The sequence below is a fragment of the Anabas testudineus genome, chromosome 6 (assembly GCF_900324465.2).
Source record: "Anabas testudineus chromosome 6, fAnaTes1.2, whole genome shotgun sequence".
Classification (NCBI taxonomy): domain Eukaryota; kingdom Metazoa; phylum Chordata; class Actinopteri; order Anabantiformes; family Anabantidae; genus Anabas; species Anabas testudineus.
Window position 1 is genome coordinate 12,411,398 of NC_046615.1, and position 27,364 is coordinate 12,438,761.

The 27,364-nt window shown below is 39.0% G+C and overlaps 3 protein-coding genes across 4 annotated transcripts; all 3 read left to right on the forward strand.

Annotated features, from left to right (window-relative positions):
• Positions 1 to 40: 40 nt before the first annotated feature.
• LOC113165935 (anoctamin-1) lies at positions 41 to 15,377 on the forward strand. The gene is made up of 29 exons (XM_026365748.1): positions 41 to 132; positions 3,035 to 3,207; positions 3,354 to 3,653; positions 4,818 to 4,913; positions 5,010 to 5,182; positions 5,326 to 5,380; positions 5,478 to 5,529; positions 5,679 to 5,734; positions 5,926 to 5,973; positions 6,286 to 6,350; positions 6,810 to 6,944; positions 7,051 to 7,211; positions 7,558 to 7,640; positions 8,162 to 8,173; positions 8,619 to 8,693; positions 8,792 to 8,848; positions 9,368 to 9,442; positions 9,690 to 9,891; positions 10,068 to 10,179; positions 10,281 to 10,338; positions 10,431 to 10,531; positions 10,617 to 10,780; positions 10,894 to 11,046; positions 11,316 to 11,368; positions 11,811 to 11,989; positions 12,242 to 12,347; positions 13,434 to 13,998; positions 14,120 to 14,531; positions 14,712 to 15,377. Exons 2-29 carry the CDS (start codon positions 3,076 to 3,078, stop codon positions 14,950 to 14,952), a joined length of 3,921 nt encoding a protein of 1,306 aa, XP_026221533.1. The 5' UTR covers positions 41 to 132; positions 3,035 to 3,075; the 3' UTR covers positions 14,953 to 15,377.
• A 774-nt stretch (positions 15,378 to 16,151) lies between these two features.
• On the forward strand, positions 16,152 to 20,100 carry cers3b (ceramide synthase 3b). 2 transcript variants are annotated; one of them, XM_026365764.1, is made up of 12 exons: positions 16,152 to 16,219; positions 16,343 to 16,421; positions 17,441 to 17,614; positions 17,762 to 17,879; positions 18,134 to 18,252; positions 18,345 to 18,402; positions 18,741 to 18,791; positions 18,873 to 18,965; positions 19,086 to 19,214; positions 19,319 to 19,425; positions 19,514 to 19,667; positions 19,795 to 20,100. In XM_026365764.1, the coding sequence occupies exons 3-12, from the start codon at positions 17,442 to 17,444 to the stop codon at positions 19,912 to 19,914; spliced, it is 1,122 nt and encodes a 373-aa protein (XP_026221549.1). In that variant the 5' UTR covers positions 16,152 to 16,219; positions 16,343 to 16,421; position 17,441; the 3' UTR covers positions 19,915 to 20,100. The 2 variants fall into 2 exon arrangements, with proteins under 2 accessions (XP_026221549.1, XP_026221548.1); XM_026365763.1 differs by lacking the exons at positions 16,152 to 16,219; positions 16,343 to 16,421 and having other exon boundaries at positions 17,402 to 17,614.
• Positions 20,101 to 20,723: 623 nt separating this feature from the next.
• cfap161 (cilia and flagella associated protein 161) lies at positions 20,724 to 24,852 on the forward strand. The gene is made up of 8 exons (XM_026364767.1): positions 20,724 to 20,884; positions 21,689 to 21,778; positions 21,889 to 22,106; positions 22,206 to 22,287; positions 22,559 to 22,594; positions 22,820 to 22,942; positions 23,115 to 23,188; positions 23,579 to 24,852. The coding sequence occupies exons 1-8, from the start codon at positions 20,813 to 20,815 to the stop codon at positions 23,760 to 23,762; spliced, it is 879 nt and encodes a 292-aa protein (XP_026220552.1). The 5' UTR covers positions 20,724 to 20,812; the 3' UTR covers positions 23,763 to 24,852.
• Positions 24,853 to 27,364: the final 2,512 nt, after the last annotated feature.

The window sequence follows — 27,364 nt, forward strand, 5'->3', positions numbered from 1 at the left end:
CCTTGTGCGCGCGCGTGTTAAGCCAGGGTTTCCGGGAGCGCGCACAGATTGTCCACCATCTCAGCCCGGCGCACCTCGCACGCCTTATCATCCATCTACATAGCGAAAAAAAAAAAATCCCCCACGGCACTGGTGAGTCTCCCTTTTTTACTCTTTTTTGATCTGAAGTTTAATAAAATAATAATAATAAAAAAAAAACACTGCGCACTTGACCTTTAGCAGCTTTATCGTCTTGTTTCTGTTTCCCGTCGTCGACTTTGACGCAGCATCTTTTTGCGCTTTTGCACTGCGGCTGCTCGGTGAACACGACACTTCACACTGAAAGCGGAACTTTCCAGACAACTGTCGTGGTGTGAAACCTGTGGTGGCTGCACTGATCTGTGTTTCGGTGCTGAGCCCGTTTTCTTACCATCGGACCAACTGCGCGCACACAACTGTTGCGCACATGAGCGTTTAATTAAACGCGTATTTGTCGGATGACGGGTTTAATTAGTCCAAATGGAAGCGAAGTAGTTTGATGTAGTCCGCACTGTTCATATTTGTGTCTTCATTTCTATCTTTACGGGCACTTGCTAAAGTCAGAGTTTGGTGCTTTGAGTCTGTTTACTTCACACAATGTTGGTCTTAAGTGTGCGCGCATGTTTTCTTGACTTGTATGGTTCCAGTTATGGCATCAGGAGGAAGCAAGCAGCTGTTAAAATTAGCGATGTGTAATCTGCTGTATTCCAGGAACGGCAGTATTATGGACGGCTCTCTTGTTGCCCTCTGCTCCGTCAGTTTTAGTGTGAGGGCGCAGCTGACCCTCAAGCTTACAGGGCTTTAAGCCCCGCGCTGCGACGCACACTTGGACACATTTGCGCACTCCTCTTTGTGCCGACTCCAGAGTGAACAGGCAACGACGAGGGTATACAAATAGGTCTCAGTGATTTAAAATAAATACAAAACGTAGAATATAAAAATGTAAAGAATGAATGAAATATAAGAAGAAAATAAAAGACAACATGGTCTAAGATGAGTATCTAACATATAATATGTAATATAATTACTGCATCGCAGAATCCATTACTGACTGAGGTTATGTCTTTGTATTCTTTTTCCCATTATATGGAAAACATGTAATGGGAAAAAAATAACATAGCAAAAATGATATAAAAGCTTTACATTTTAGTAAAAGTTGTTTTATTATTCTTTTACCCAACAACATAAAAGTATTTTTGGATCAATATGTTTTCTTAAAATGAGACATGGTCAGAAGAGACGTTTAACTTTGAATCAACCCAACAGACTAGCAGTGCTACTAGTAGATACTTTAAAATTTATCTAAAAAATAAATGATTTACAGTTTCTATGCTGCATCATTGTTCTCATTATAAGCAAAGTAAAACTGAGGAAATAATCGTGCTCGTCTGTCAGTGAAAATGACTGTAACCTGCATATTGGGCAGCATGAGCAGTGTAACATATTTAAACCACAGTGGCACCTATGGAGCTATCGAAGCCTTTTAAAATCATTCAGATCGAACAGCCTAGCAGAGGCTGAATTGCTCGCAGATTTTTGGCTACAAAAAGCCCATAACACGTAATGATGGCTCACACTTAGAAATCACTTTGTTTTAAGAGGGTCACAAGCCAAAAGATTGGGAGCCACTGATCCCAACATCCCTGTGTCCTGATGGATTAATAATTTACATAAAGTCTATCTGACCTGCTGAACTCTAAGTGACTTACTCTCCATTTCTATCTCGGCTCTGTGTTCGCTAACACATAACAAACTAGGATTATCATGGATGTGTGGGCATCTGTAAGGAGACTGAGTACTAAAGTCCTCAATATGTGTTCAGTGTTCAGTGTTCAGTGTCCAGGTGTGCAGAGTGTTGGTGTATTTGTATGTAAAATGACTTTCCACCGTGTTTCTGTTTACACATGTAGTATACATTTTTCTTTGGACGATATCTGTACACACTCCTCTCACTCGTAAAGATGAACACCATGTGCCATTAAATGTAATACCTTAATTATTACACAGGTGTGTCACGCTTCAAAAGGTTCAGATGCCTGGCAAGGGAGGAAACATTGAAAGCACAGTACTATGAGTAGGAATGTTTCATGAGATGCAGATGATTCTTTATATAGAACTTGCTAAGTATGTAATAAGTTCCATGTTTAACTGTTTTTTTAAGTAATTTAGGCGTCATACTGTTTACATAATTAAAACATAGCCCTTTCCAATTTTGCATAATAAAAACTGCAACACTGCAATGAAAAGTGGAGTGAAGTGTCTTTACTGAGTGTAAATTGAATTAATGTTATGACACAAACAAATTCCTTAATGGCAAAGGAGTCATAATGTAAAAAGATAAAGATCTTACAAATCTTTGCATAATATTGTCAGTTTCTTTTATCTATTTTCTTTCTGTGGTTAGAAAACAGCTTCCTTTCTGATTAATTGCAGTATACAAATATTAGGAGAGTCAACAGTCTCATTTTGTGGACTGTTTGCTTTTCATTTATGTCTGTGAAGGTCTGGGGATGTGCTGCCACATGTGCTTCTAGTAGAGTCGTAAGCACTCAGCTGTATTTTACCACTTCATTCTTTAGCTCCAAAGCGTGAACCCAGTGACCAATTTACCCCAACAGATTGTAGACCATGCTGCTTGGATTGCAGTGTGAGCTTAATCTGAGCCCACACATTCAGTTGTGTGAAAAAAAGAAAGACACGAGAGCTTAACTTTGGTTTAGATTTGATCTCTCACCCTAAAAGAGTCGTCGCTCTGGGATTTTTCACACGATTTGAAGATGCAAACTTGGCCTGATGTATCAACACAGGATTAAATGGACTGAAGTCAAAGCATTTTATTTTGATTTCTAAATAGCGATGATATTATTCTTGTGAATTAATTGATAATGACTAATAAAAATCATTCCTGTTAAACCAGGAAGAAAATAACTTCTCATAGTTGGATGGATATTACCACAATAAGGCATCCCAACATCTAGATACTTAAGTTCAGTTTTTCTTTGTCCTTCACCAACAGAGAGATGAAATGGACAAGGACATTTGTCTGTCACCACAGAAATGAGTGAGTCATCGTCCATTCACTCAGCGAAGCTTGTTTCATTGGCCCGATCGCTGTCCGGGCTTGGGCTCGACATCACCAATGGAGGCCCCATCAACCCCCCTGATAATAATGACGAGCCTCCTCCACCGGTATGGTCTCCTCTGAATGTAAACACACTCCTCTCCTTGAGCTGGCACAAATAAAGCTGCTCTACAGCACTTACACTACATCATTCTCTAAATTCCCTTGATGTAGCCTCATCACTTAGACCATTAATTGTGTGTATGTTTGCTAGGAGTCCGGCATTGATCTAGGCCCTGGCCTTTTTTTCGCTGATGGCAAGAGAAAAGTGGACTATGTCCTTTGCTACAAGTACAAAAAAAGGAGGGCATCCAAAGCACGCCTTTCCATCGCATCCAATGGAAGTATACCAATACCAATTCCAGGCAGATGGGAAACAGAGTCTGGGGAGGGGGGTGCACCTTTGGGAGATGGAGACGAATCAAAGCTGTCTGAGGAGGACAAAACTTTAATGAGGGAGGAATTTGAGGCGGGACTTCTGGAAGCCGGACTGCAGATAGAGCGCGATAAAGAGGTGCGTATCAACCTTTGCAGTGCTTTAACCGTGATTGTTTTTACACCTGCAGCTAGACATTTATGCCTGAGATCAGTCCCTAAGTGATCACAAATCCTGTGATTGGACAGCTACCAAACAGATTGCGGATAAGACTCAGACTGTCTCTTGAAGCTGGAGGTCATGCCTGCACTCTAATTAAATTATTCATTTCAGTGGTATGCTAGGATAATAATAACAACACTAATAAGAGTAGGAAGTACAGTATATTTTTGTCATCTATGTATCTGCAAGTGCATTGCATTAGTGTTGTGCCTGTTTCTGTGCGTACATGTGTGCATATTTGTGTATGTGGTTATGTTATGTGTGCTTGAAATGAGAATGAAAACAGCTGGTCACAGGTGCAAAGCCAAAAGCCCTATTATAGGACCTTATTAGAGAGTGATCCACCACTCAGAGTTGTTGTGCTGGCACATGAATGCATTTGATTAAATGGCTAGAAGGACACTTAGGAAGACAACGATGGCCAGAACAGAGGGCGGATACAGATGCACACGCTGATACACAGTTAGTTTTTGTAACCAGACTGGAAATAATATCCCTCATAGTGGTAAAACAATGTTGAACCTTTTAATCAAGATTCACCTCCTGCAGATGTCTTTATGTATGTCTTCATTAATTTTAACATTAACTATTTGGACTATTGTGCAAAAGCTGTTAACTGTGAATTTCAAATTCTGACACTGGACAATTTCTGATCACTGATAAAAGTTGTCATTCAGTGGACCAGAAGCCTGATAATAATATCTTGTCACCTTCCGCACTCTAAAGATTGTTAACTGGCTACTCTGTTGTGCTTTAATAATTCTTGAACCCTACCTGCACTGATTTTCGAGGATCTGGAGTTTCTGGACTTGAAATAATAGGATTTCCTACAAAACATCCTCATTATAACACAAAGCAGCATACTTACAGGTTTAGAGCAGGCTCATCTGGCTGCCTCAGGACAAGTAGCCAGACCAATTAAATGCAAAGAGAAGTGAAGGACACAGATACAGACTTAATCCATCCTGTGGTACCAACTTCGAATGTTTATTCTAGTTGGTAATCGAGTGTGGTGGTTAAAGTAACGTATATATTTTTCTTATGTTTTATTTGTGTGTGTGTGTGTTTTTTTGTGTGTAGAGGTCACATGGTGTGGGATTTATTCGGCTACACATCCCGTGGCCAATCCTCAGCCGTGAAGCAGAGCTTCAGAAGATCAAAGTTGCTGTGAAAAAGGTCAGCGCTTTAACACAGTCACTGCCGCTACCCGGTCGTTCATCTTCATTTTGAAATAACATTTTTGACCATGTTGATTATTATTTTATTGAGCAGAAGTGTGAGTTACGGAAACCGGTAGGCATTGCCGGAGTGTGGGATTCCTTTCTGACTAAGGTCAACACACCATTTCAACCAGATGTCCCTGACTTGGACGTGCACAGAGACTCACAGACACGAATCCACCACAAAACCCTCAAACATCCGTTCATCAGAGACAAGCTCTATCTGTGAGTGCGTCACAATCACATGTGCACATATTATTGGAACGGCAACGAAACTCAAACTCGCTTTGGGAGTCGCCGTTGGTCGGAGATCTTAACTTTGGTCCACCGGCCTATTAATAATGCTCACATTTGTTTTGCAACTGCAGGTATGACATCAAGTCAACAGAAACATTATTTGACAACGCAACACGCAGCAGAATAGTGAGTTTAATTACATCATATGGTTATATTACAGATTTTTTTGTGTATATGTATTTGGCCTCACTTACGATTTGTACTTTGCTGTGTTTGTGTCAAGGTGGCTGAGATTATTTCACGCACCACCTGCAGGCAGACTTGCCAAACCACTGGTGAGGTCCTGTTTTTGGTCTTTTATTCTATGTTTTCAAACTATTCGTGTGAATGATGTCACTCTGATGTCAAGACTGTCCATGTGTATCTGTATCAGTCACAAAACCGTGTCCACAACAATGTGTTTCACTGTTTTTTGTGTCGTAAGGCATGAACTCATTATTGGCTCGGGGTGTCTATGACTCTGCCTTCCCTTTGCACGATGTGAGTAAAACATCTTGACTGATAAATAATAAAAATTGTAATAATACTAATCCAACTATTCTATGAATCCTGTTCTAACTCCTTATCTGCAGTAACAATGACATTATAATGTCAGTGTTACTGTCGTTACTGTACAATGACGTGTCAGGATGCCTACCTCATTTAAAGAGCGGGTCTTTTTTTTTTTTTAGGGGTCATTCACAAGGAGAGGGCGAAAAGATCAGCGAAATGACAGACAGGTAGGTTCAATGCCCTGGACAAATGTTTTTTCAAACAACACTACTACTGCTAAGAGAGTCTTTAAGGATGGTGCAGTCTTTTCTGCTGAAATCATTAGATGTGGGGTTATGTTTTTCACTGTTATTCCTTTATACAACATATAAATTTGTGTTAATTCATACCAGTCAATACTAAAGTATAGTCTCAATCCAAACAGATATTGTTTTGTTTGAAAACACTTCATAGATGCTATGCATGTCTTCTTGTCGCCCTGTATATTTAATGTTTAATTTTTATTAATTGTTAATTTTATGCACTTGGATTTCCCTCAGCTCCTCCACGAAGAGTGGGCAAACTATGGAGTCATGCATAAATACCAGCCTGTGGACTTGATCAGGTACTGGCTAATTCTAGATTATATTACAGATTCTGAAGTTATCATCCCCACAGGCTTATGAGTGTATAGAGAAGCACTTTGTCTGAGATTAATAATTTGTGGCATGTAAACTTGACACATTGGCCTAAAGATTGTAAAAGATGAACGCTCTAAAATGGAAAGGCGCCTTACTCCAAGGAGAATAAAAGTGAGTGATTTTATGTATTAAAGGGGAACAATTGATTTTATCTGATGTAAGAAAAGGGCAAGGGACAATCAAAACATAGGATTTATTTAAGGATTTATATAAGACTGGATATTTAACAAAGAGTAGCCACGACTTTGGAACAATGAGCTGGTTAAAGGGAAGGTTTTGCCCAACTGGTCAGCAGACTTTGTAAGCATCCTTATGCCCTGCACTGCTGCTGTATAAACCTGCGACACCAGCTAGCTGGTTGATAAATTGCTTTTATTTTACAGGAAATACTTTGGAGAGCAGATTGGGTTGTATTTTGCTTGGCTGGGTGTGTACACTCAGCTGCTTATCCCCCCGTCTGTGCTGGGCATCATTGTCTTCCTGTATGGCATATTTACTGTGGACTCCAATGTGCCTACGTAAGCACATTCAGACTCTTCAAACTTATGTTTGCTTATCAAAATGATATTGTAATATCACTGTGTTGTCCTTTACAGCTGACTTTGACACACCTTTATATTTCAGTCAGGAGACATGCGATGACAACCTGAACATCACCATGTGTCCGCTCTGTGATGAAGTGTGTGACTACTGGCGCCTGAATACTGTGTGCTCACTAGCCCGAACTTCATACCTGTTTGACAATGGAGCCACTGTTCTCTTTGCTATTTTCATGTCGCTGTGGGGTAACAATATATTTTAATATTTCTCCCTGATAATGACACATCAAACACAGTAAAATGTTGTAACTAACCAGCTCCTAGACACTAGGCATTTGCATTAATTGCACTTGCACTTCATTAATTTATTCAGTCAACATAACCACAGGAAACTTGGTCTCATCATATCAGCCCCTTGCCAAGATATGATGGCAAAAGGTTTTTAAAAAAGTTATTACAAATGCATGAAAGTCATCACATATACACTATGTTCAAGTGATAGTACTACTATTGGAATGAGTACTGAATACTGTTCATGTAAATAGTTTTTTACCTTTTATTTTTAAAATTCCCTGTGCACGTCTTTTTCTAGCTGCCTGCTTTCTTGAGCACTGGAAAAGACGACAGATGTGTCTTAAACATGCATGGGACCTGCCAAGCTTCGAGGATGAAGAGGTACTGACACACTGACACACACTCAAGAGGGAGTACTGTATGTACACATTCTGTGTGATAAGCACTTACATACATTCATGCATTTCAGAGTAGACACAGCTTTTACCACTTTGCATTGTGGGTATAATACATCTCTTTGTGTCTTTCTTTTTACTTTTTTACTACCTGTTTTCACATCTCCTTTTGGTGCCTAGGTTATAGTCATATATATATATATATATATATATATATATATATATATATATATATATATATATATATATATATATATATAGCCACATGGCCATCCATTTACATACAGTATGCACTAACAGAGCCCTCTGCCCTGTGAAGGGCTGTAATGGGTCTATCCTCAAAGTAGTGCACTTGCAGGATGGATGACTCAGCAGGGTCGTAACATACTGTAAACACTGCCAAGCCTAACTTAAGTCTCGCTCTCCCTATTCTCTCTTATGCTCTGTCTTTATGTGTCTCTTCCTCTCTGTCTGCCTTTCAATTATTTCTGCATCTGCTGCCTGAAGGAACGAGTCCAGGTGGGCAAGTTTTGTTAGATTAAAAGTAGCCACACTGATGCAGCCAGGGATCTGGTCTAAGACGATTTTCTTTTTTATTTTAATGTATTTAGTGAATTTCTTTAACTGGCTGAAAATCGAAAATGCTAATATTATATAGTTTCACAGTAAATAAACATTTTGTACTGTCAATTGATTTGTAGGGCTAATGTGCAATGAGCATGTATCATCAGCTTATTTGCATTTTCTCTATATTATTTCTAAGAAGCATATTCAGTTCCATTGAGTGAAGAAAATATAGATTAGATAGATAAGTATAGATTGTGTATTCACTGTGGCGTTGTTTTGGTAAACTTCTGCGATGTCACAAGATTTATGTCACATCCTCCCTGAACCACTCTTTCACAGTTTGTGCCTGATGAATCCCGTCATGTGTTTCATGCGTCTGTATGTTGGTTTCCTGCAGGAGGAGCTGCGGCCCGACTATGAAGAAGCTTTGCAGGAGAAAAAAACAAAGATAAAAGCACAGTCTAAAAAGAAGGTATTGTATCTGAGTGTGTTTCAGAAAGATGTCTTACATCACAAATAGTTACACTGATAAATTGTTCTTACTCCATGTGTTTAACGACTCTCTTGCAGTTGTCTAAAGCTGAGGATGGGGTAGATGGAGAAACAGACCAGATGCTGGCCACCCAGGTATCACTGCATTGCACTGTATGAAAGAACATTACATGCACACAGAGTTGCTGGGGTGGTGAGGGCAGAGCTGTTGCTCTGAGGTGATTCTTCCTTCATAGTGATTGCTGGTGGATAATCTCACTCTACCAATTACATTACACCAAGTGAAAGTGAACAAACTGTTGCTATACAAACAAATATTGCAGCCTGTCTGAGGTTCTCAGTTGCTATAAAGTTTTTTCAGACTGATTGAGAGTGTATGTTTTAGTCAGTGCGTACAGTAAAAACCAAACCCCCCTCACCTACTGTGAGTGGTTGAGTCCAAAGCTGCTTACCTGCCTGAGATTAGCCCAGATTACGGATGGAGAGAAAAGGGAGGAGGGACAGGAGGAAGGGGAGGAGAGTTCTGTCCTTTCAGTTGGCAAACATTCACTTGCCAGGCAAAAAAACATAACGTGCCCAGCATTACTGTGTATTACATACTGTATTTGCACTAAAGCATATAGTGGTGTCTGTGTGTGTGTTTCTTTCTTTCAGCGAGAACCAGAGTCTCTGAACATAGAAGATCACCTGTCAGGTTATCTCATCAATGTGTCCTCCTTGCTACTGCTGGTACGGCCTTAGTGCTCTGTTTATATTCTCACTTTTCTAACTTTCTTTGTAGCGCTTATAATGATGTCACATCACATTGTAATTGTATTCCATGACTACTGTAATAAAGAGGATATCAGGCAAATAATACACATCTGAAGAAAATACACATGACACATGATAGCATTACTCTATTATTATTATAAACCAATATTGCTCTACACCAGAATCTTGTTTAATGTCGTGTGCATGTGTTGCTTACTTTCAGACCTTCGTGACTTTCTCGGCAGTATTTGGGGTGGCAATTTACCGCATCTGCATGTTAAGTGTGTGGTCCCTCAACCCTGATCCCGAAGCCAAGGCCAGCGTGAGGATGACTGTCACCACCACAGGCATCGTCCTCAACATGCTGGTGGTTTTGGTGTTGGAGGAGGTCTATGGAGCGATCGCTGTGTGGCTGACCGACCTGGGTACACTGTGTTTCACAGACTGATGGCTGTCGCTCTTATGCACAACAAATTTCTACCTTATTAAAAACACAGCAAAGAAAAATGATTTGAAGCTAGATTTAAAGAGTGATTGTCAGAGGTACTGAGCATGAGTTCCTTTTTGTTTTTATAGTTTATTATTGTCTCTTTTCTAACAGAACTTCCTAAGACTAAGGAGGAGTATGAAGAGAAGCTGATCTTCAAGTCTTTCTTTCTCAAATCCATGAACGCCTTTGCACCTATTTTCTATGTGGCCTTCTTCAAGGGCAGGTGTGTGTGTGTTTTAGAAAACCCTACTTTATTCATGTCTCATCATTACATGTCTTTTTTAATTTTTCATTAATTTGTAACTTGGTCGTCTCCTCAAACAGGTTTTCTGGACGACCTGGTGATTATGTTTACGTGTTTGAGGACTATCGCATGGAAGAGGTAGGTTTGATTACTTCACTTGATTGTTTATGTATGTTTACAGTACATGTCCACGTGTGTGCTGAGTAAGTGTGCGTGTTTTTATCCAACAGTGTGCTCCACCAGGTTGCCTCATTGAGCTTTGCATCCAGCTCAGCATGATTATGCTCGGAAAGCAGCTCATCCAAAACAATGTGTTCGAGATCCTTGTACCGTATGTTTATGCGCTTCTAAAACTTCTAAATGTAATTTTTTTTTACAAACCTCCTTGTTTATGACAACTTTATGTTTTTTTGTAGTAAGCTGAAAAAGATGTACAGAACAATGCAGGAACAAAAAGGAAAGAAAAGAGCAGGAGAAGATGATGACAATGACATAGAAGAGAAAAGGCCAAGACAACAGTTTGACAAAGATTTCACCCTTGAACCGTTTGAAGGTGTTAGCCCAGAATACATGGAGATGGGTGAGTCTCTTTTGCTCACTGTTTTTAGTTGCTCAGTTTCTGCTCTCTCTGCTGTGATCACACAATGTCAGTTTTTTTATTTTAATCGAGCATGTGTTTCTTAATATTTACAGTAATCCAGTACGGGTTTGTGTCTCTGTTCGTGGCCTCATTCCCACTTGCACCAGCATTTGCCCTACTCAACAATGTCATTGAGATTCGCCTTGATGCTGCAAAATTTGTCACTGAGATCCGACGACCAGACGCTGTGAGGTGCAAAGACATAGGTACAGATCATGAGAGGGGATGTCCTCTGTTATGTATGTAGTCTCCATGTGAATGAGAAATAATCTTTTCCTGGAACTTTTAATCACTTTCTTTTCCTTTACTCCACCCTGTCCCTCCATTCTGTCTCTTTGTCTCCATGTGTGTCTGTCTGTCTTGTTCCTACATAAATATACGCACTATAACACACACACACACACACGCACACACACACGAATGGGCACATTTCTCTTTCCCACTTTGTCTCTTTTCATGCACATGCTGTCTTCAGGGATTTGGTTCAATATTCTCTGTGGAATCAGCAAGTTCTCTGTCATTACCAATGTAAGTGTGTGTGTGTGTGGGAATATATGTCTACTGTATCCATAACCTTAGACCTCTGGCAGAGATGGTACGCAAACAGCAACTATTTTAAGTCACAAGTTTAAGTATTGCCATATCTTCCTGAAACATTTAACACACAGAACTCACAATAAATTAATAATTTTATCACAATAGAATTCAGTTACAGAAATATATGAAAACTGGCTGAAGAATATTATGGTTCAACCCTAGTACATTCAGTTCATAATGCTTTCTTGTCAGGGAGCAAGACTCAGCATGTTTAAGTAAATTGATAAACAATTTGCAGTAAGTAGTTTGACGTGAATGAATAAGAAGTTTTATCCCGTACAGTTGAATATAGCTAATAATCAGTTGAAGTGCCAGCGGTAACAGGCAAACTATAATGAATTACTGTCATCTCCACTCCTTGTTATCTCCTCAGGCATTTGTAATCTCCTTCACGTCAGAGTTTGTTCCACGAATGGTGTACCAATACATGTATAGTGTAAATGGCACCATGAATGGCTACACAGAGCATTCACTCTCCTATTTCAATGTCAGCAACTTCCCACTGGGCAGCGCACCCATCACTACCCTCAACACTGGTGTCTCCATGTGCAGGTCAGAGTGATTCTCTTAACCTTCACCTACAGGGATTTCCTGTAAGTCCTTTAATGTGGCAGCTTAACTCTTATTTTACCTAAAACCCAAAGTTGTTCAGAGTTTTCTGAAACTGTAAAATGTGACATGTAGCAGGGCTTATTGATGCAGATTAGTTTATTAATGTTTTTTTTTTTTACATTATCTGATCATAATGATTCATGTTGGTCCAGGTTCTTCCTTGCTAACAGTAACGCTATCTGTGTTTTTCAGGTATAAGGACTACAGAGACCCACCATGGGCACCAGATGCCTACGCCTACTCCAAACAGTACTGGTCTATCCTGGCAGCAAAGCTGGCCTTTGTAATATTCTTTCAGGTGTGAAAAGATATTTACAGTTGTAGTTTTCGTTAATGTCTTAAAGCCCCAATGTCCCATATGTCAACAAACTTTAGTTTGCCTAATATTTTCCTCACCACTGCCCTTCTTTGTTGGTGACACATGTGCTATCAGGTTTCAAGAGAATTTATAGTAAATAGCAAAGTTCTCCTATTACCAAATTTAAAATCTCCATAGGATCTTCAGATTATGTTCCTGTAAAAACCTTTTTTTTTAAAATTTAGATTAGTTTTAGAAACATAGAAATGTGTTAAGAATCGCCTTGGTGGCACTGACAAATTGGATTCCTAATGCTGATGTAAATCAGTCTCTTCTGGCTGTTACCCAATGAGCTTAATAAGGTCAGTATCACCCTGATACCAACATGGTAAAGCGGTGCTTTCCTATAGATCAGGGGGCTAAACCTCAAAGCACACTTTAGGTCGTGGGCCGATCAGGATAAACATTTATTGAACAGACGGTTCAAATGGTTTTTGAACATAAATAATCATAATCATAAATGATCATAAATATGAAACGAAACAGACAGGATACAATATTATTCCCAAATAACTTAAAATATTTTGCTCCCCATAAAAATATCTCCTGGCGAAGTTATACAAATTTAAAATATGAACATGCTGCAAAAAAGAAAATAAAATCAAAACATTCAATTTCTTAGATTATATTTCTTAATTACAGTCACATTAGCTCCACAAATAAGACACACAGGTTTGTGTCAATAAAAAAAAAAAAAATATATATATATATATATATATACTCAGCCTCCCAATGGTTTTGAAAGGCTCTGTTTTTGACCGCAGTTGGCCTATTATTTATTAAGGCAGCTATTGCATTATGGAAATTGTAGTTTGTGTGTTATTGGCTAGCCATATCGCCAGGCTATTAAAAAAAAAGAAATATAAAATGATCACATATGCTATAGATCAAGGACCTAGGAAGATCATTTATCCTGTTTTATAGCTAATGTAACCTATTATTAATTACTAGATCAAAAATGTATTACCAACATACTTTTTAAATGTGATCATCATCATGTGTGATCATTGTTGTTTTTCCCTATAGAACCTTGCAATGTTCCTCAGCATGTTGGTTGCCTGGATGTTCCCAGATGTGCCACTCTCTCTGCGTGAACAGCTTAAGAAAGAGAACGCGGTGTTGATGGAGTTTCTGCTGAATCACGACCAAGAAGCATGTGCCAAATCTCGCTCTTCCAAACGCTCTATCCACTGCGTTCCTACCAACATAGAAATTGTGGTGGAGGCACCACCGGAAGAACAAGAGGACCAGCATGTGGAGGAGGAAAAAGAAGTGGGCGTTGAGATCAACTTGAATGAACCCAGACAGACCAACAACGCTGATCCAGAGGTTGAGACATTGTTTAAAGAAGTCGAAGAAGATCGAGAGAAACAACAAGGAGGTGATGATATGGGCGAAGGGATAGGAGAGGGAGAAAAGGAAAAAGATGGAGAAATAAATGAAGAGGATGGAGTGAGAGATAATGAGCAAGAGGGAGGAGAAGCAAAAGAGGAAGGAAAACAAATAAATGAAGACAAAAATGAAATGAAGGCCGATGAGATAGATTTTAGTGTTGATCTCGACTCCTTCATGAGCGAACTGGGCCTGTTAGGTGAGAGAAATAAATCAAATCTATCCCATTACACAGGACCTGCTATCTCTTAGATTTGCTGTACAATTTAAGATGAAATAAATGTATCATGTGAATAATCCCTCTATTTCTTGTTCTGTAGATGAGGAGCCTTCATCAAGCACAGCTAAAGATACAGAACCTCTCTGCTCAGGCTCCAACCAGAAATACCAGATCACACTTCCATCTTCTAAAAGAGGATCATCCCAGAGTCTGAAGGGATCCAGGTCTGAAATCACAACATCAGATACTGACACTAGGCTCTTCTCACTTCTTGCCCCTCCTCCCAGAGAGCCAGGCAGAAGGGCAAAGACCCACTGCTCCACCCTGCCTTCGCGCCACAGAGGGGCTGAAGCTTGTTACAGCCTGCCACGGCCCAGCCACTCCACCAGCCTCACGAAATTCCCGCACACAGCAGCACTTACTCCTCTGGTTCCCCTGGGCTCTTCATCATCTCCCTCATCCAGTCGAGTCTCTTCGCCAAACAAACTGGTGTCACCTTCATCTCCCATAGAGTCCCCATCGGTCAACCTGGAGTTCCCAGAGCCCAAATCCCACACTGAACTGTTTGCTCTAAAAGGCCCTCCTGCCCAGCCACCACGCTCCTTGGGCAAAAGCAGATGCTCCACCTTACCTCCACGACAAAGAGCCTCCGCACCTGAGGAGCATTCCCCCAAGCTTAGTCATTCCACCAGCTTTCCAAAGCTGGTAGACCGCCGCCCTCCTTCCCCCACTGAACTGTTTGTGCTAAAAGGCCCTCCACACCAAAAGCCACGCTCCAGGAGCAAAGCCCGTTGCTTCACCTTGCCGCCACGACAAAGACCAACTGGTCCTGAGGAGCACTACACCAAGCCTAGTCATTCCACCAGCTTTATGAAGCTGGGAGACTGCATCCCCCCCTCCCCCAGTGAACTGAAACGCAACACACCAGTATGAGGAGAGCTGGAAGGCAAGAGACAGACCCAGAGGGTGGCAGGGGGAAGGGGAGGACTATCCAGATTAGCCTCTTCTGTCTGTGCCTGGAGCTTCACCCCTCTGTCTGTCCTCTGTATTAACATAATACCTGGGGTCTGCAAACAGACCATCCAGATCAACTGAACCTTCTTTATATCCTCTTAATCTTCACACAGATCTAGATACCACTCAGCAGGGTAGAGATGATCCTGACAAGGACAATTCCGAGAAAGACTGCTCTGGGACTCTTCTTTTCATGCCCAACAAAAACACCACTGGAACTTTTGAACTTTTTTTTTTTTTGTTGTTGGTTTGTTTTTACCCACAACCACAGCTCAGTAGCCACTGCTTCTTTGTTATTTTCAGTTCCACACATGCAGCGGTGCTGCCTTTTAGACGAGAGGAAGATGGTGATATATACAGCACAGCTAATATCAAGTTATTCTTGTAGATCAGAATATTTTTAGAGGTTTTGATATATAAAAATGTAAAATTATAATAAAAGAAGGACATATTTTTGATATCTGTGTTCCTTATGAACTCTCAAATCATGGGGTAGACCTGTTATAATGTATTTCCGTCTTTATACCTTTGCCATAGGGACTTTGAATAATTAAAGACAAGGTGAAAATTGAAAGTTGAAGTTGTTTAATGCAGTTTAGGTTCCAAAGCCATGCATATGATTTGAGAGGTGCCATCACATAATCAGATGTAACTCTAGTCAGTCTGGCAAGCTGCAAAACATGACAACCACATCAACATTGATAACATATCAATAATAAATCTAAATCTGGCATGCACTATCAGCACTCACAGGCCAACGGTGTTGTCTCTGTTGCCCTCCTGTGGTATGTGATGAAACACCAACTAATTATTTGGTGTCCTACATTCCGATATGGATGCTGCATGTTGCATTGGTTTTATTTTTGTGTCCCTAACAACAAACTTGACATTTTCACTGATCTTCTGCAAAATGAAACACCTTGTAATCGTTATTAACTAATGGAAATACATTTTCCAAATATAAACTGAGCAGGAATATTAACCAAGGTCACTCCATTTGTATTATGTTTGTCATTAACTCAGGCGGCTACTTATCTGGTGTGTTTGACACTCTTTCTCTCTCGTTTTGTGTGCAACTTCCTTTTTTCTCCTCTATCCATAACCTGCACTGGCTCCACCTCCCCTGACCCACCAGTGAATGGGGCCTTTGTGGGGGCTTCCCAGCATTCCAAAGGAATTCATGCAGGTGAGGAGAGGCAAACAATCCCACACTCAGATGACTGCTGCAGCATACTATTTACAACTGAAAATGCAAATGCTCCAAAGTCTATTAGGAGGTCCCCAGTGCTGAGCTAACATTACCTTACAGGACGTGCCACAGCTACAAGGGTGGGACCATAAGACGCACAGACAGAGTGGGAGGGAAGGATCTAGTTCTTTCCAAACAGGTGAGCAACCACATGTATGCCTGTCTGTTTCTGCCGGCAAAGCATTAGCTTACGAGTAAATATTTAAATATATTCTGTTTTTTTTTTTTTTATCTTTCATAATGTCTTTGAAGAATGGCTCCACAGTAGCTTAAAGAACATATAGGATTTAACAGGGCCACTATTGTGCAGATAGGTGCTTTATATGAACTGTGTGAACAGATTTTCACAGTTAGGTCCCTGGAAAACACACCACTACTTGCAGTGGGCATATTGAAGGTGAGTGTGTGTGTGTGTGTGCGCACGACCATCTGCATGTAATTTCACTGATGATTTCTCTAACTGGTTTGTCACAGAGGATGTAATCACTCAGGCATTTGTAGACCAGAATCGAGATTAGGTTGTAGGCTGAGGCCGGTTGGGTTTCCCACGATATCTTACTTTAATTTCACTGAGCTCCCACTCTTTCTGTATCAGCTTCCTACTTTTCTACCACAGCTTTCCTCTCCTCTGTAGGAACTTGTCAGCACAACACTGCCTGCAGGTATGCATGTTCGTTTCCATATTCTGACTGATTAACTAACATTGAGATCTAGGGACACACCGCTATTATGTTAGCTATCACAGTGAGTAAATCAAGGTATTACAGGAAATGTTTATGATTATTTATGCTTATTCACACTGACAGCTCTGGTTGCACATGTTGAAAGCAATTTTCTAACCTGTCAAGGTATTTTATCTGTACAGCATAATGGGCAGAGTCCACATGACAAAGGACTTCTCTCTAATGTTAGCCTCCTTGAACTCCTCCTCACCCTGTTTTTATATGTCTCGCCCTTTGATATCTGCTGCACTTCTTCCTCTCCACATTTCTCACTTCTGTTATGTCACAGAACTGTTGTGCTGTCACAGAGCAGTAGAAAACTAAAAGATGGCAATTCAAAACGCAGACGTGGTGCATTCATGTCTGAAAATCTACATGGAAACAAGTAGACTTTTATTCTGGTTAATTTCTAAATGTATCCTGTGTTCTCAAGCAGCATGTTGCAGACGGTTGGTGAGTGGCTGTGGTGGGAGCGTCTGTGGCTGCCCCGAAATGTCTCCTGGTCTGATTTGGAGGACAGTGAAGGTCGTGTCTATGCTAAAGCCTCTCACCTTTGCGCTGCCCTGCCCTGTGCACTCTGCCTGCTCTTAGTCAGATATCTGTTTGAGAGGTGAGAATATAAACAACAAGATTCATGTGCCATTGAGTTTAGCAATGCACGGCAGGTTTCAAAATATGTAATGTAATTTCTTATGCAGTTGGATGTGGAACATACAGCACATGCATTTACTTCAATGTGGATTATGTGCTCTTGTAGGTACCTGGCCATACCATTGGCTAATGTTTGGGGAATCAGGGACAGTGTGCGTCGGAAAGCAGAACCAAATGCCATCCTGGAAAACTACTTCTGCAGCCGAGGACAGGTTCCATCACAGGTATGAAGACATACCCGTAATATATATATATTTATATATTATATAAATATATATATATATATATATATATATATATATATATATATATATATATATATATATATATATATATATATTTATTTATTTATATAATATATATATATATATTCCTTTTTTTTTTATGAATATTTTGTGTTGCGTCATATTATCTGAGAGTAAAGTGTAACAATAGTGTGTAACTTTGGAAAGAGTCTAACATTTCTCTTGTGTCTCAGGTTGACGTGACGTCTCTGTGTAAGAAGACCAGTTGGCCAGAAAGGAGAGTTCAAGTCTGGTTCAGGAGGCGGAGGAACCAGGAGCGACCGGGGATTCGGAAGCGGTTCTGTGAGGCCAGGTGTGTGTCTGTTTTTTTTTGTTATTTGCAACGATGTGAGAAGACGCGTTGATGTATAAATACATTACATTACTGTTCTTGTCTGTCAACAGTTGGAGAGGTGTGTTTTATTTTTTTGCATTTGTTGGCGGAGTCCTAGCCCTCTATGATGTAAGTAGTGTTGCCATTTTTTCCAAGTTTTACTACAGGAACGATTTCAATTATGTGATCTGTGTCTTGCGTCACTTTCTAATGCACAGATCGATTCGTTTGCAGGTGTAGGAAATGTCTCTTTCTTGATTTTGTCATTGTGTTTCTAAACCTAAACCTGAAAAGCTTTGTTGCACTTTTCATCTTGTCTCTGTGCTTTAGAGGTTTTCCCACCCTTTGGCAGCCGACACAGCAGACAACATGCATAAGCTCGCTGACCAGCATTTATACTCGTTGCTGTTTTCAAGGGTATTCTCCAACCCCTCTTAAACTCCTCTCCCTTTTTTTGATTGCTGTAGAAACCTTGGTTTTATAATCTGAAAGAAGTTTGGGCAGGCTTCCCGAAACAGGTAAGTGTTTTGCCATTGTTACAATGACTTGCAGAATATGATTGTCTACAGAGTGATCAGCATCTGCATGTGTCCATTTAGTCCATGCTGCCATCTCAATACTGGTATTACCTAGTGGAAATGGGCTTCTACCTGTCTTTGATCTTCAGGATCACATTTGATGTGAAACGGAAAGTGAGTGTAAAGATTATTGTTATTTAATTATAGATTATTTAATACATAAATTATGTTTATTGCTATGTATTTTAATCCTATATTTGGCTATTTAACGCATTATTGCATGTGTGTGTAAAGGACTTCAAAGAGCAGGTGGTTCATCACATAGCCACAATGACACTTCTGAGTTTCTCCTGGATTTCAAACTACATCCGGATTGGCACTCTTGTTATGGCAGTTCATGACTTTGCAGACATACCGCTAGAGGTCAGTGTATTGTTATTTATGTATATTGTAATTATTACATGCATACAAAAAAACCTGCATTTTTATTATTTAAGCTGATACATTTCCCTGTTTCTGTCTCACAGTGTGCAAAAATGTTCAACTATGCTAAGTGGCACCTGACAGCTAACTCCCTGTTTGTGGTATTTACAATCATCTACATTGTGACAAGACTTGTTATTTTTCCTTTCTGGTAAGGATTTGATATTCAAGGATGTGATATGATTCATAACTGGCACGATATGTAAGTATACAGTATTATGTGTATATATCTTCAACAGGCTGATCCACTGTACATGGGTGTACCCGCTGGAGCAGTTTGCTCCCTTCTTCGGCTACTACTTCTTCAACGTCATGCTGTTGGTTCTACAGATACTCCACCTGTATTGGGCTCTCCTCATTTCACAAATGGTTTATAAGCTTATCTGTGGCAAGGTGTGTCTACATGGGAATCTAAATGACTTTCTGAGAAAGAAAGAAATGTGTAAAAACTATGTAAGATCTGTGTCATGTTTTGTTGTTGTCCTTTGTTCACTTTCATTTCTGCATCTTCTATGTGCAGCTTAAAGGTGATGACAGGAGTGATGAAGAGGAAGACGAAAGTGATTCACCAGAGGAAAGGAGCCACAAACTGAGTCATATGAAGGATGCTGGAACTAGAGGTCGGGCTAATGGCCACTGACACAAAGACACAGACAGAAACTGAATTTTTAATCCAATGTGGATTAAAGTTATTATAAACCACATACAAAAAGGTATACAGCTGAGCAGATTATTATTTTTAAAGGAAGACGCCTAAACTGATCTTAAACTCTGTGCTTTCTGAAATTCAACACTGAATTCAAACTGTTAACAACATACTATCTTATTCAAGTCCTCATTAAAAACAGAAGAAGACTTAATAAGTTGTTGTTGTATTTTTTGTGTTATTAAGATGAATACAAAGTCAATGACTACATGTTACCTATGTACATGTATGTGTGTGTAACCAAAGCTTTGCATAGAAATTAATGTGTTATGACTGGGTACTATGAAACTTTGTTTTGTCTTTTTGTATGCACTGCATTAATCTGACAAGTTTAATTTCTAGTTACTCTGATTATACATACAAAACGTTTTATCAGCAGCTATAACAGGATGCATTATCATAGAAGGCTCTGCACAGCAACACAAGCGTTTTTTAATTATGTATAGGGATTGGAATGATAACGTTTGCATATGTTTATTATGTGTTGTAATGTGTTAAGATGAGATAATAACAAGCGGTAATATTTAAAACAATCAGTCATTGGTTTTTACAATAAATAGAACTACACAGAATTAGTTAGGAAGACGGTATAGGTCATAAAAAGCAGACTTTTTCTGCTCTCTTTGAATTGTTATTGTTTTTGACACCTCGTTGTGTTAACACATGGTCACTGAGCTGTGTCGACCTCTCGCGACATTCTGCGAGAACTGACACATGAAGCGTGACTAGGTTACCATAGAAACTCTAACAGGAAACCCTGCGTCCAGCGAGTCAAGCTACAAGTAGCTCAACTTAACCGATTAGTGGACTAATTGTTAATATTCATAGATAAATGGCTCATGTGAAAACCTATCGCACAAATGTGAGAATCGGAAACTGGAATGAGGACCTGTGCTTGGAAGAGGTTTGTTTCAAAATTCAGTTTTAAAACCTTTTAGCTAGCTTAACGTTAGCTAAATTAATTTAAAGGCTTAGCTGGCGTTAGCTTTAGCTCTTCTGGGACTTTTAGGTTATTTTTAAAATGGCGTCGAGATGTAAACAAAAGTTTAGTAGTTAAGTTGATGACACATGCTTGCACTTCTAAATAATAACTAAAAGCTGATTTGATGTGGTGAATGTTATTGTCGGGCAATATTGTGAATTTGAAGTGAAATTAATCTCTAATCTGTTTAACTAACTATTATAAGCACCCATAATATTCACAAATGTAGTCATTTAACTGTGCAGGTGTTCTCTATTAGTAGTAGTAGTAGTAGTAGTAAAAGTAAGTAAAAGTATTAGCATCAAATTGATAGTAATCCAGAATGGGTCACTTTATGTACTATAACTACTCTAGGCCTGTTTAGCACTTGGATTTTACTTGAATTTATCAAGAAAAGTACCTAAAATGATACTTAAATACAGTAACTACTTGAGTAAATGTACTTAGCTACCAATACAGTCCACCACTTGAAAAAACATCAGATTGAACAACAGAGAAAGTAACAAAAGAAAGGTTTTACTGCTACAATTATATAATATTCTATTATAGAAAGATAATACAATAAGGTATTGCACTGAATTGAAACACCAGGAAATATAAGAACTCTAGGGGCCATTTAGTGCAAGAGGCCAAAAGGGCAACGGGTCGAATATTTACCATGTTAGTGTTCATAGGTGTGGAATTATATTAAAATATCTATATTGTATTTGTTGATGTTTTTTGCAGGATGCAAAGCAAGAGTATATGGAGAAAAAAAAGAGGGGTGAGCTTACTGCGCAAAGAGTTGACTTTCTCAAAGAGAACATTTTAAGACCGGTAAATTTTGTTTAGGTTACTTAAGAATACTATTAACTGCAACAATAATATTACAGTGATGAGGGGGTGCTATTAAAAATTATTAAAAATAATAATGATGGCGTTTATAGGTGAAGCTCTCTGTGACAAAGGATGGAGAATTGCACTTTGGGGATGTTGTGATGCTGGTGAATATGGGAGGTGAAAACAGGGAGTGCAGTGCATTAAGCATTAATGCAGACATTAACAGTCTGACAAAGGTTCCTTCACCTGGCATTCAAGCCCCATGTGGAATCAGTGCAGGAAGAGGTATTCAGCCCTGCACACGCACTGCCTTCATCATTACCAGGTACAAACACAAATACGCTTAAAACTATATCAACATACAGTTCAACAAACACGGTAACACTCCCAGATTAGAAACTGTACACTGCTTGTTTGACCATAGTGTAGACGGCAGTCCTGAAGGATCAACTCTGCTTTTTGAGCAAAGCTTTGCCCTGAAGACAACAAGTGACTTTGCAAGAGGAGTAGGTGAACTCACATACAGACACATAAACACACACACACTGAGACACACACTCCACAGTATGTAAAAATAGTTGTGTAATACCCTCAGTGGCTCTGAAGCACAATAAAGAAAGAAAACATTTAATGTCTCCAACTTACTTTATAGACATGTAACAGCAAATTGGTTGAATATATTTTTAAATAATAGCTGACAATTAGAACAGACTTCATGGCAAAGTTAACTTTGTATTGCAAAAAAAAGTATTTACATATCTTTCTTTCTCTCTGCAGCTTTACTTGGCAAGTGAACTTCAAAGTTTTCATAAGGTAAGGACTTAGAGTTTTAATATTAATTATTTATTAAAGACATTGAAGGAAAATGCATTGTCCTGAGCACCACCAATGAGATGTTCAACCAAGTTTGAAATGTGGACGTCGTATATGCATTCTTACGTTAAACACAGAATGTAGTTATGTTGTTCTTTTCACCTTTAATCTTTTCTTTCATCATTAATAATTTTCAATCTCATAATATTGTGACACGATTTACAGTGTGCAAAGAAGTCCCGCCTCCAGGAGGTAAACTTGGTTGACAGTGGTTCCTTTCTGTCATGGTGGAAAGTAGTGCACTTTGACCCGCAGGAGAGGCTTGAAAATGAGGGATTGCCTGTTCCTGTAAGACTTTACTTGTTTGTTCCACTGTTCTGCCTGTTGCAACATCACCATTTTCTGTTGTCCAAGTCTATAACTAGCCACAGTACACGGTATACTTTGGGTTTGTTTTACTTTCCTTCACCAGCTTTGCATTCACCATGTCTATGTAATTATCAATATGCTTTTTTGACAGGCTAACAAGAAGGTGCTGATTATACACTGCAAGACAAACCAGGGTCTTGCTGTTCTGGGTGATCAAATCCTTTGGTATTTTTTGTTTTTCTTCTATGAATAACAAAGGGGAATGTGTAGCTGTGTTAAATGTTATACAAAGGCTTTTGATTTGTGTTGTCCTCATATGACCGAAATATGTTTCATGTGAACTAGGAGATCCATTAAAAATTGCCACAAATAATATTGATGTATGTAAAGAGAGAAAGTCCCAGTGTGCATGTAGGTCATTCCGATCCTCCTATAAGTAAAAGTAAATTAGATTAATGAAACCAGTTCCAGATTTACTTGGGGTGACATGGTCCACAGTCCTACAAAGCTACACCCAGTAAAAAAAAATGGGGACCTCCAATATGACAGGTGAATGTCAGGTTACAACAGTGCAAATTTACTGTTGTTCTGTAGGTAACACTTGTGTCTCTGCAGGACTACATATGGCAAAGAGTATGAGGTGACTGCTCACACCTTCCTGGACTCTCACAAAGCTGAACAGGACCACAACCACTGGATACTGTGCACCTCTGACCCTGCAGGGGACGCACTTGTACTTTTCAACCACCCAGAACCAGCGTCTAACATCAAGGAGGTGACACAGGCAAACCCAGACTGAACCTATCACACTGCAACGCATACTGTACTCTCATACTGCAACACACAAATAGAGCTGGCAAATACCACATTGTTAAATCTTTTTAAATAAAGGTCTGTCTTTATTTTTAGGACCCTGAGTTTTTTCTTCTTATGTAAAGAGATTCCAGGCTGGACTCCAACCAGAGTGTTAAGGTTATATGATACATGTACAAACCAAGCCACCAGGTGGGTCTGCAGAAAGAAGCATTTGATATGTTTCTTCAAATACTTCATTGTTTTCTACTCACGGAATGAAGTGAAAATGTGACATTGCGCAGAATGGTGATTTGGCCAGTACCTCTTGTGTTCGGAATTTCCTCTTAAACGATATTAATGAGATAAGGGAATGAAGTAAGGGCTTTCTCATGAAAGGAGCATTGAATGTGAGAAGCAAAGGATGTAAATAGACTTCACCAGCTTACTCGAGCCCTTTCACCTTTTAGTATGTTAGCAAACATCTATGAGATGAGTACATAAACAACACACCCTTACTCAATTCAGTGGTTATGCTTATGCAGCCTTACTTAGTCTGGTATGACCTGTTCAGTGTTAGCTAATGTTAAACTTGAGAAAGATTTAGTGTAACTGACACTGTGGTTGAGAGTCACGTCACTGACAACTCAACTCTACGTACTTGTGGTACTGTCACATTATGGTTAAGCATGTCACATAGACTATAGTTTACAGGACATAAACACATTACACATCACCAAGAGACACGATTGTTTGCCTGCGTTTAGTGTCACTGAGCTCTTTCTCACTCAGGCCACCCAGTGATGATGACGTTAAACAATTAGCTCAAACCAAGAAATGAAAAGAAGGAAAGTCAATAATGTGTTTTGTATAATTGTCATTTGCAGCCACGATGCGGATGCGTATCAAGTATAAGTAATTTAAATTATTTATAAATAAATCAGACTTAAATTGTCTAGTATATTGTATGATTAGATATGTACTATTATTTCATACACAGTAATTATAATATAATTTATGTCAGACATGCCTGAAATTAAATGATTATACCTGAGTGAGCTTTTGTCTAACTTGAATCTTGTTCAGATTATCATCGAAAACGTGTAAGATTTATTCCATACAGCCTGCATGGTATAACGTGCAGGTACTGTCACCTTTCATTATGTCATCATCTGTCGACACTGTAGTAAACACAGTGGAAAACATTTTAGTGTAAATCACATTCTACTGGCGCTCACAGCATGACAGCTACATTGGAAATCTGACCACTTATCATATATGGGAAAATAATATAATTACAACCCCACAACAAAATAATAATGTCTACATTTGGTGCTAAATAGGTCACATTTTACATACAGTGAAGTTGGTATGTAAGTATAATTTATTCACTACATTGTTAGGTTTATAAGATATAAATATTATATAATATATATAATATTGTACTGTACATAAAATAATGTATAGTTAAATAAATGTCCTCTTCCAAAAGCTCTGCAACTAAATGATTTGTTTATATGGCCTTTATGAAATGTAACCTAAATAAGCATTAACCAGTTGCATGCAACCACCACTCAATCTATGTACACACTTGTTTACAGTTTATGATTGGTGTCAAGGCAACCGCCTCAGTCAGGCAGACGTAGTATTAAACAGTACATGGATTTCTATAAATGGATGTGACTTGAACATAGTTAACATGACTACTGAATCTACTCTGAATAAACAAATCTGATGAGCAAGGTTGATGATGTTAAAATTAAATTGCAAAGATGTGTCTGGTAGGAAAGCTGAGATGAAACCTAAATATAAAGATTTCCTGCAGACAGAAAGACTGTGCAGATGATAAAGGGCTATTTTCAGAACTGGCTAAAGCCGCAACAAATTCATATACACCAAACTCCACCAGCAGAATGTTAAGAGTGATTTAGGGAGTCACGTGAGACATGATGAGTTTATGTTTTAACAGAACATTATTAGGGCAAATGCTTTTTCACATGGTCCTAACCCTGTTAAAATGAACTTGCAGGTGACACAGACATTTTCACAGCAGAGTTTGAATCTAACCTTTTGAATTTAGATCTCTGACGTAATACTTGAGATGTTGGTTGTGCTTTAGAAACAAACTGTTAGACAGATGCCTGGCTGGTGGAAAATGTTTTGTGTTGTTTTGCCCTTGAAAGAACAAAGCATGAAGGACCATCAATACACTGATTTACACTTGTGATTGTAATTGTTCGGTATTTAGATATTTGATCTCTGCATCCCAAAATGTGAAAGAGAGGCGAGGAAAGGGTAACTGAGCACCTAATTAAATTCTTGTGCATCGTGTGCTACAACTTTAAATGATATTGCAGGCTGCCTTTTGTCATATGTAGCATTTAATATTTATTTGTGGGGGTCTCAACAAAACTGCAGCACAACTGCAGGGCAGCATTTGCAGCAGCAGGGGGCGACACGTAATCACTGAATGGTTCAGGACCTTTTCAGACTGAATCTCACAAATAAGAATTAATTGATTGTAGTGTCTCTGCATACAGTTTTACCGTGTTCTGTTTCTGGGCCACTTTCCATCACAGTTTGAATTTTGATTTTATAGTTCAAATGTTATCTAACCTCAAACCACAATTATTTTATTGTCATCACATAAAGTGTGTGTGAAATATCACTGATTTGCTCATCGCACGAAGAATTGATAGACTAATCTTAAAAAGCCTTAACGTGTAAGAAATGCAAACTAACAAGTGACAAGTGTTGAGTAATATATAGCTTAAAACGTTACTCTTATAATTAATTAATATTTACACGCCGTGATAATGTATTTTAAGATTAAAATGTTTACAATTCATTGGTGTTTAAAAAAAACAGCTAGAACACAAGGAGAACTAGTCATCAACTTGTTCTAAATAACAATCTTTTAAGTTTCATAATCAAATAATGTGACATGATTTCACACTTTCACACATGATCACATGTGTAAAGTGTCTGGAGCTGAAATCTTTGACATGAAACCTGCATCAGCTGATATTCAGAATGAACTGGGAGGGCACATGGGGGCCTTCCCTGTGCTGCCTTTGCTTCTCTATGGGATGAATGGATGATAAAATCAACTCTTGCAGTCCCGTGTTGAATGAAGCTCTATGTCAGATTTTACTTTATGCCTTGTGACGGTGGTGTGGCTGCAGCCTGTGGTACCTATGTTAGGCCTACATGTCACAAACACATACAGTATGAAGTTGACTCAAAATGACTTCTCATTGCCTGCAACTAACCATTTTTATATAAGAACTATGGTCAGAGATGATTGTTTAGCTGTGGAAAACAACTCTGTTCAGTCTGAATTGGGTGGATTTTGCTTCTTCTTAGGCATTTCTGTCAAAACCTTTTGGATAATGTGTAACCACTGTAGGCGAAGTGCAAATCAAGTTCAACATTATTGAAACATTAAAGTCGCACATTTACTGTATACAATGTAATAATTTACCTCCGAAAAACACTAAGCTATTCAGTCATGAATGAACAGTCATGGAAACAAGTAATTACACAGTAGATTCAGAGGGTAGGTTCAGATACAGTTCATGTATTTTCCAACAACTGAGTTCCATTTGA

Excerpts from the sequence above, each read along its gene's own strand:
- LOC113165935 (XM_026365748.1), top strand. The coding sequence starts at position 3,076 with ATGAGTGAGTCATCGTCCATTCACTCAGCGAAGCTTGTTTCATTGGCC. Across the intron at positions 3,654-4,817 it reads AGATAGAGCGCGATAAAGAG|AGGTCACATGGTGTGGGATT; the intron begins GTGCGTATCAAC and ends TTTTGTGTGTAG. Across the intron at positions 10,781-10,893 it reads CCCAGAATACATGGAGATGG|TAATCCAGTACGGGTTTGTG; the intron begins GTGAGTCTCTTT and ends TAATATTTACAG.
- cers3b (XM_026365763.1), top strand. The coding sequence starts at position 17,418 with ATGTATCCTGTGTTCTCAAGCAGCATGTTGCAGACGGTTGGTGAGTGG. Across the intron at positions 17,880-18,133 it reads GAGGACAGGTTCCATCACAG|GTTGACGTGACGTCTCTGTG; the intron begins GTATGAAGACAT and ends CTTGTGTCTCAG. Across the intron at positions 18,792-18,872 it reads GGGCAGGCTTCCCGAAACAG|TCCATGCTGCCATCTCAATA; the intron begins GTAAGTGTTTTG and ends GTGTCCATTTAG.
- cfap161 (XM_026364767.1), top strand. The coding sequence starts at position 20,813 with ATGGCTCATGTGAAAACCTATCGCACAAATGTGAGAATCGGAAACTGG. Across the intron at positions 22,595-22,819 it reads AACTTCAAAGTTTTCATAAG|TGTGCAAAGAAGTCCCGCCT; the intron begins GTAAGGACTTAG and ends CACGATTTACAG. Across the intron at positions 23,189-23,578 it reads CTGGGTGATCAAATCCTTTG|GACTACATATGGCAAAGAGT; the intron begins GTATTTTTTGTT and ends GTGTCTCTGCAG.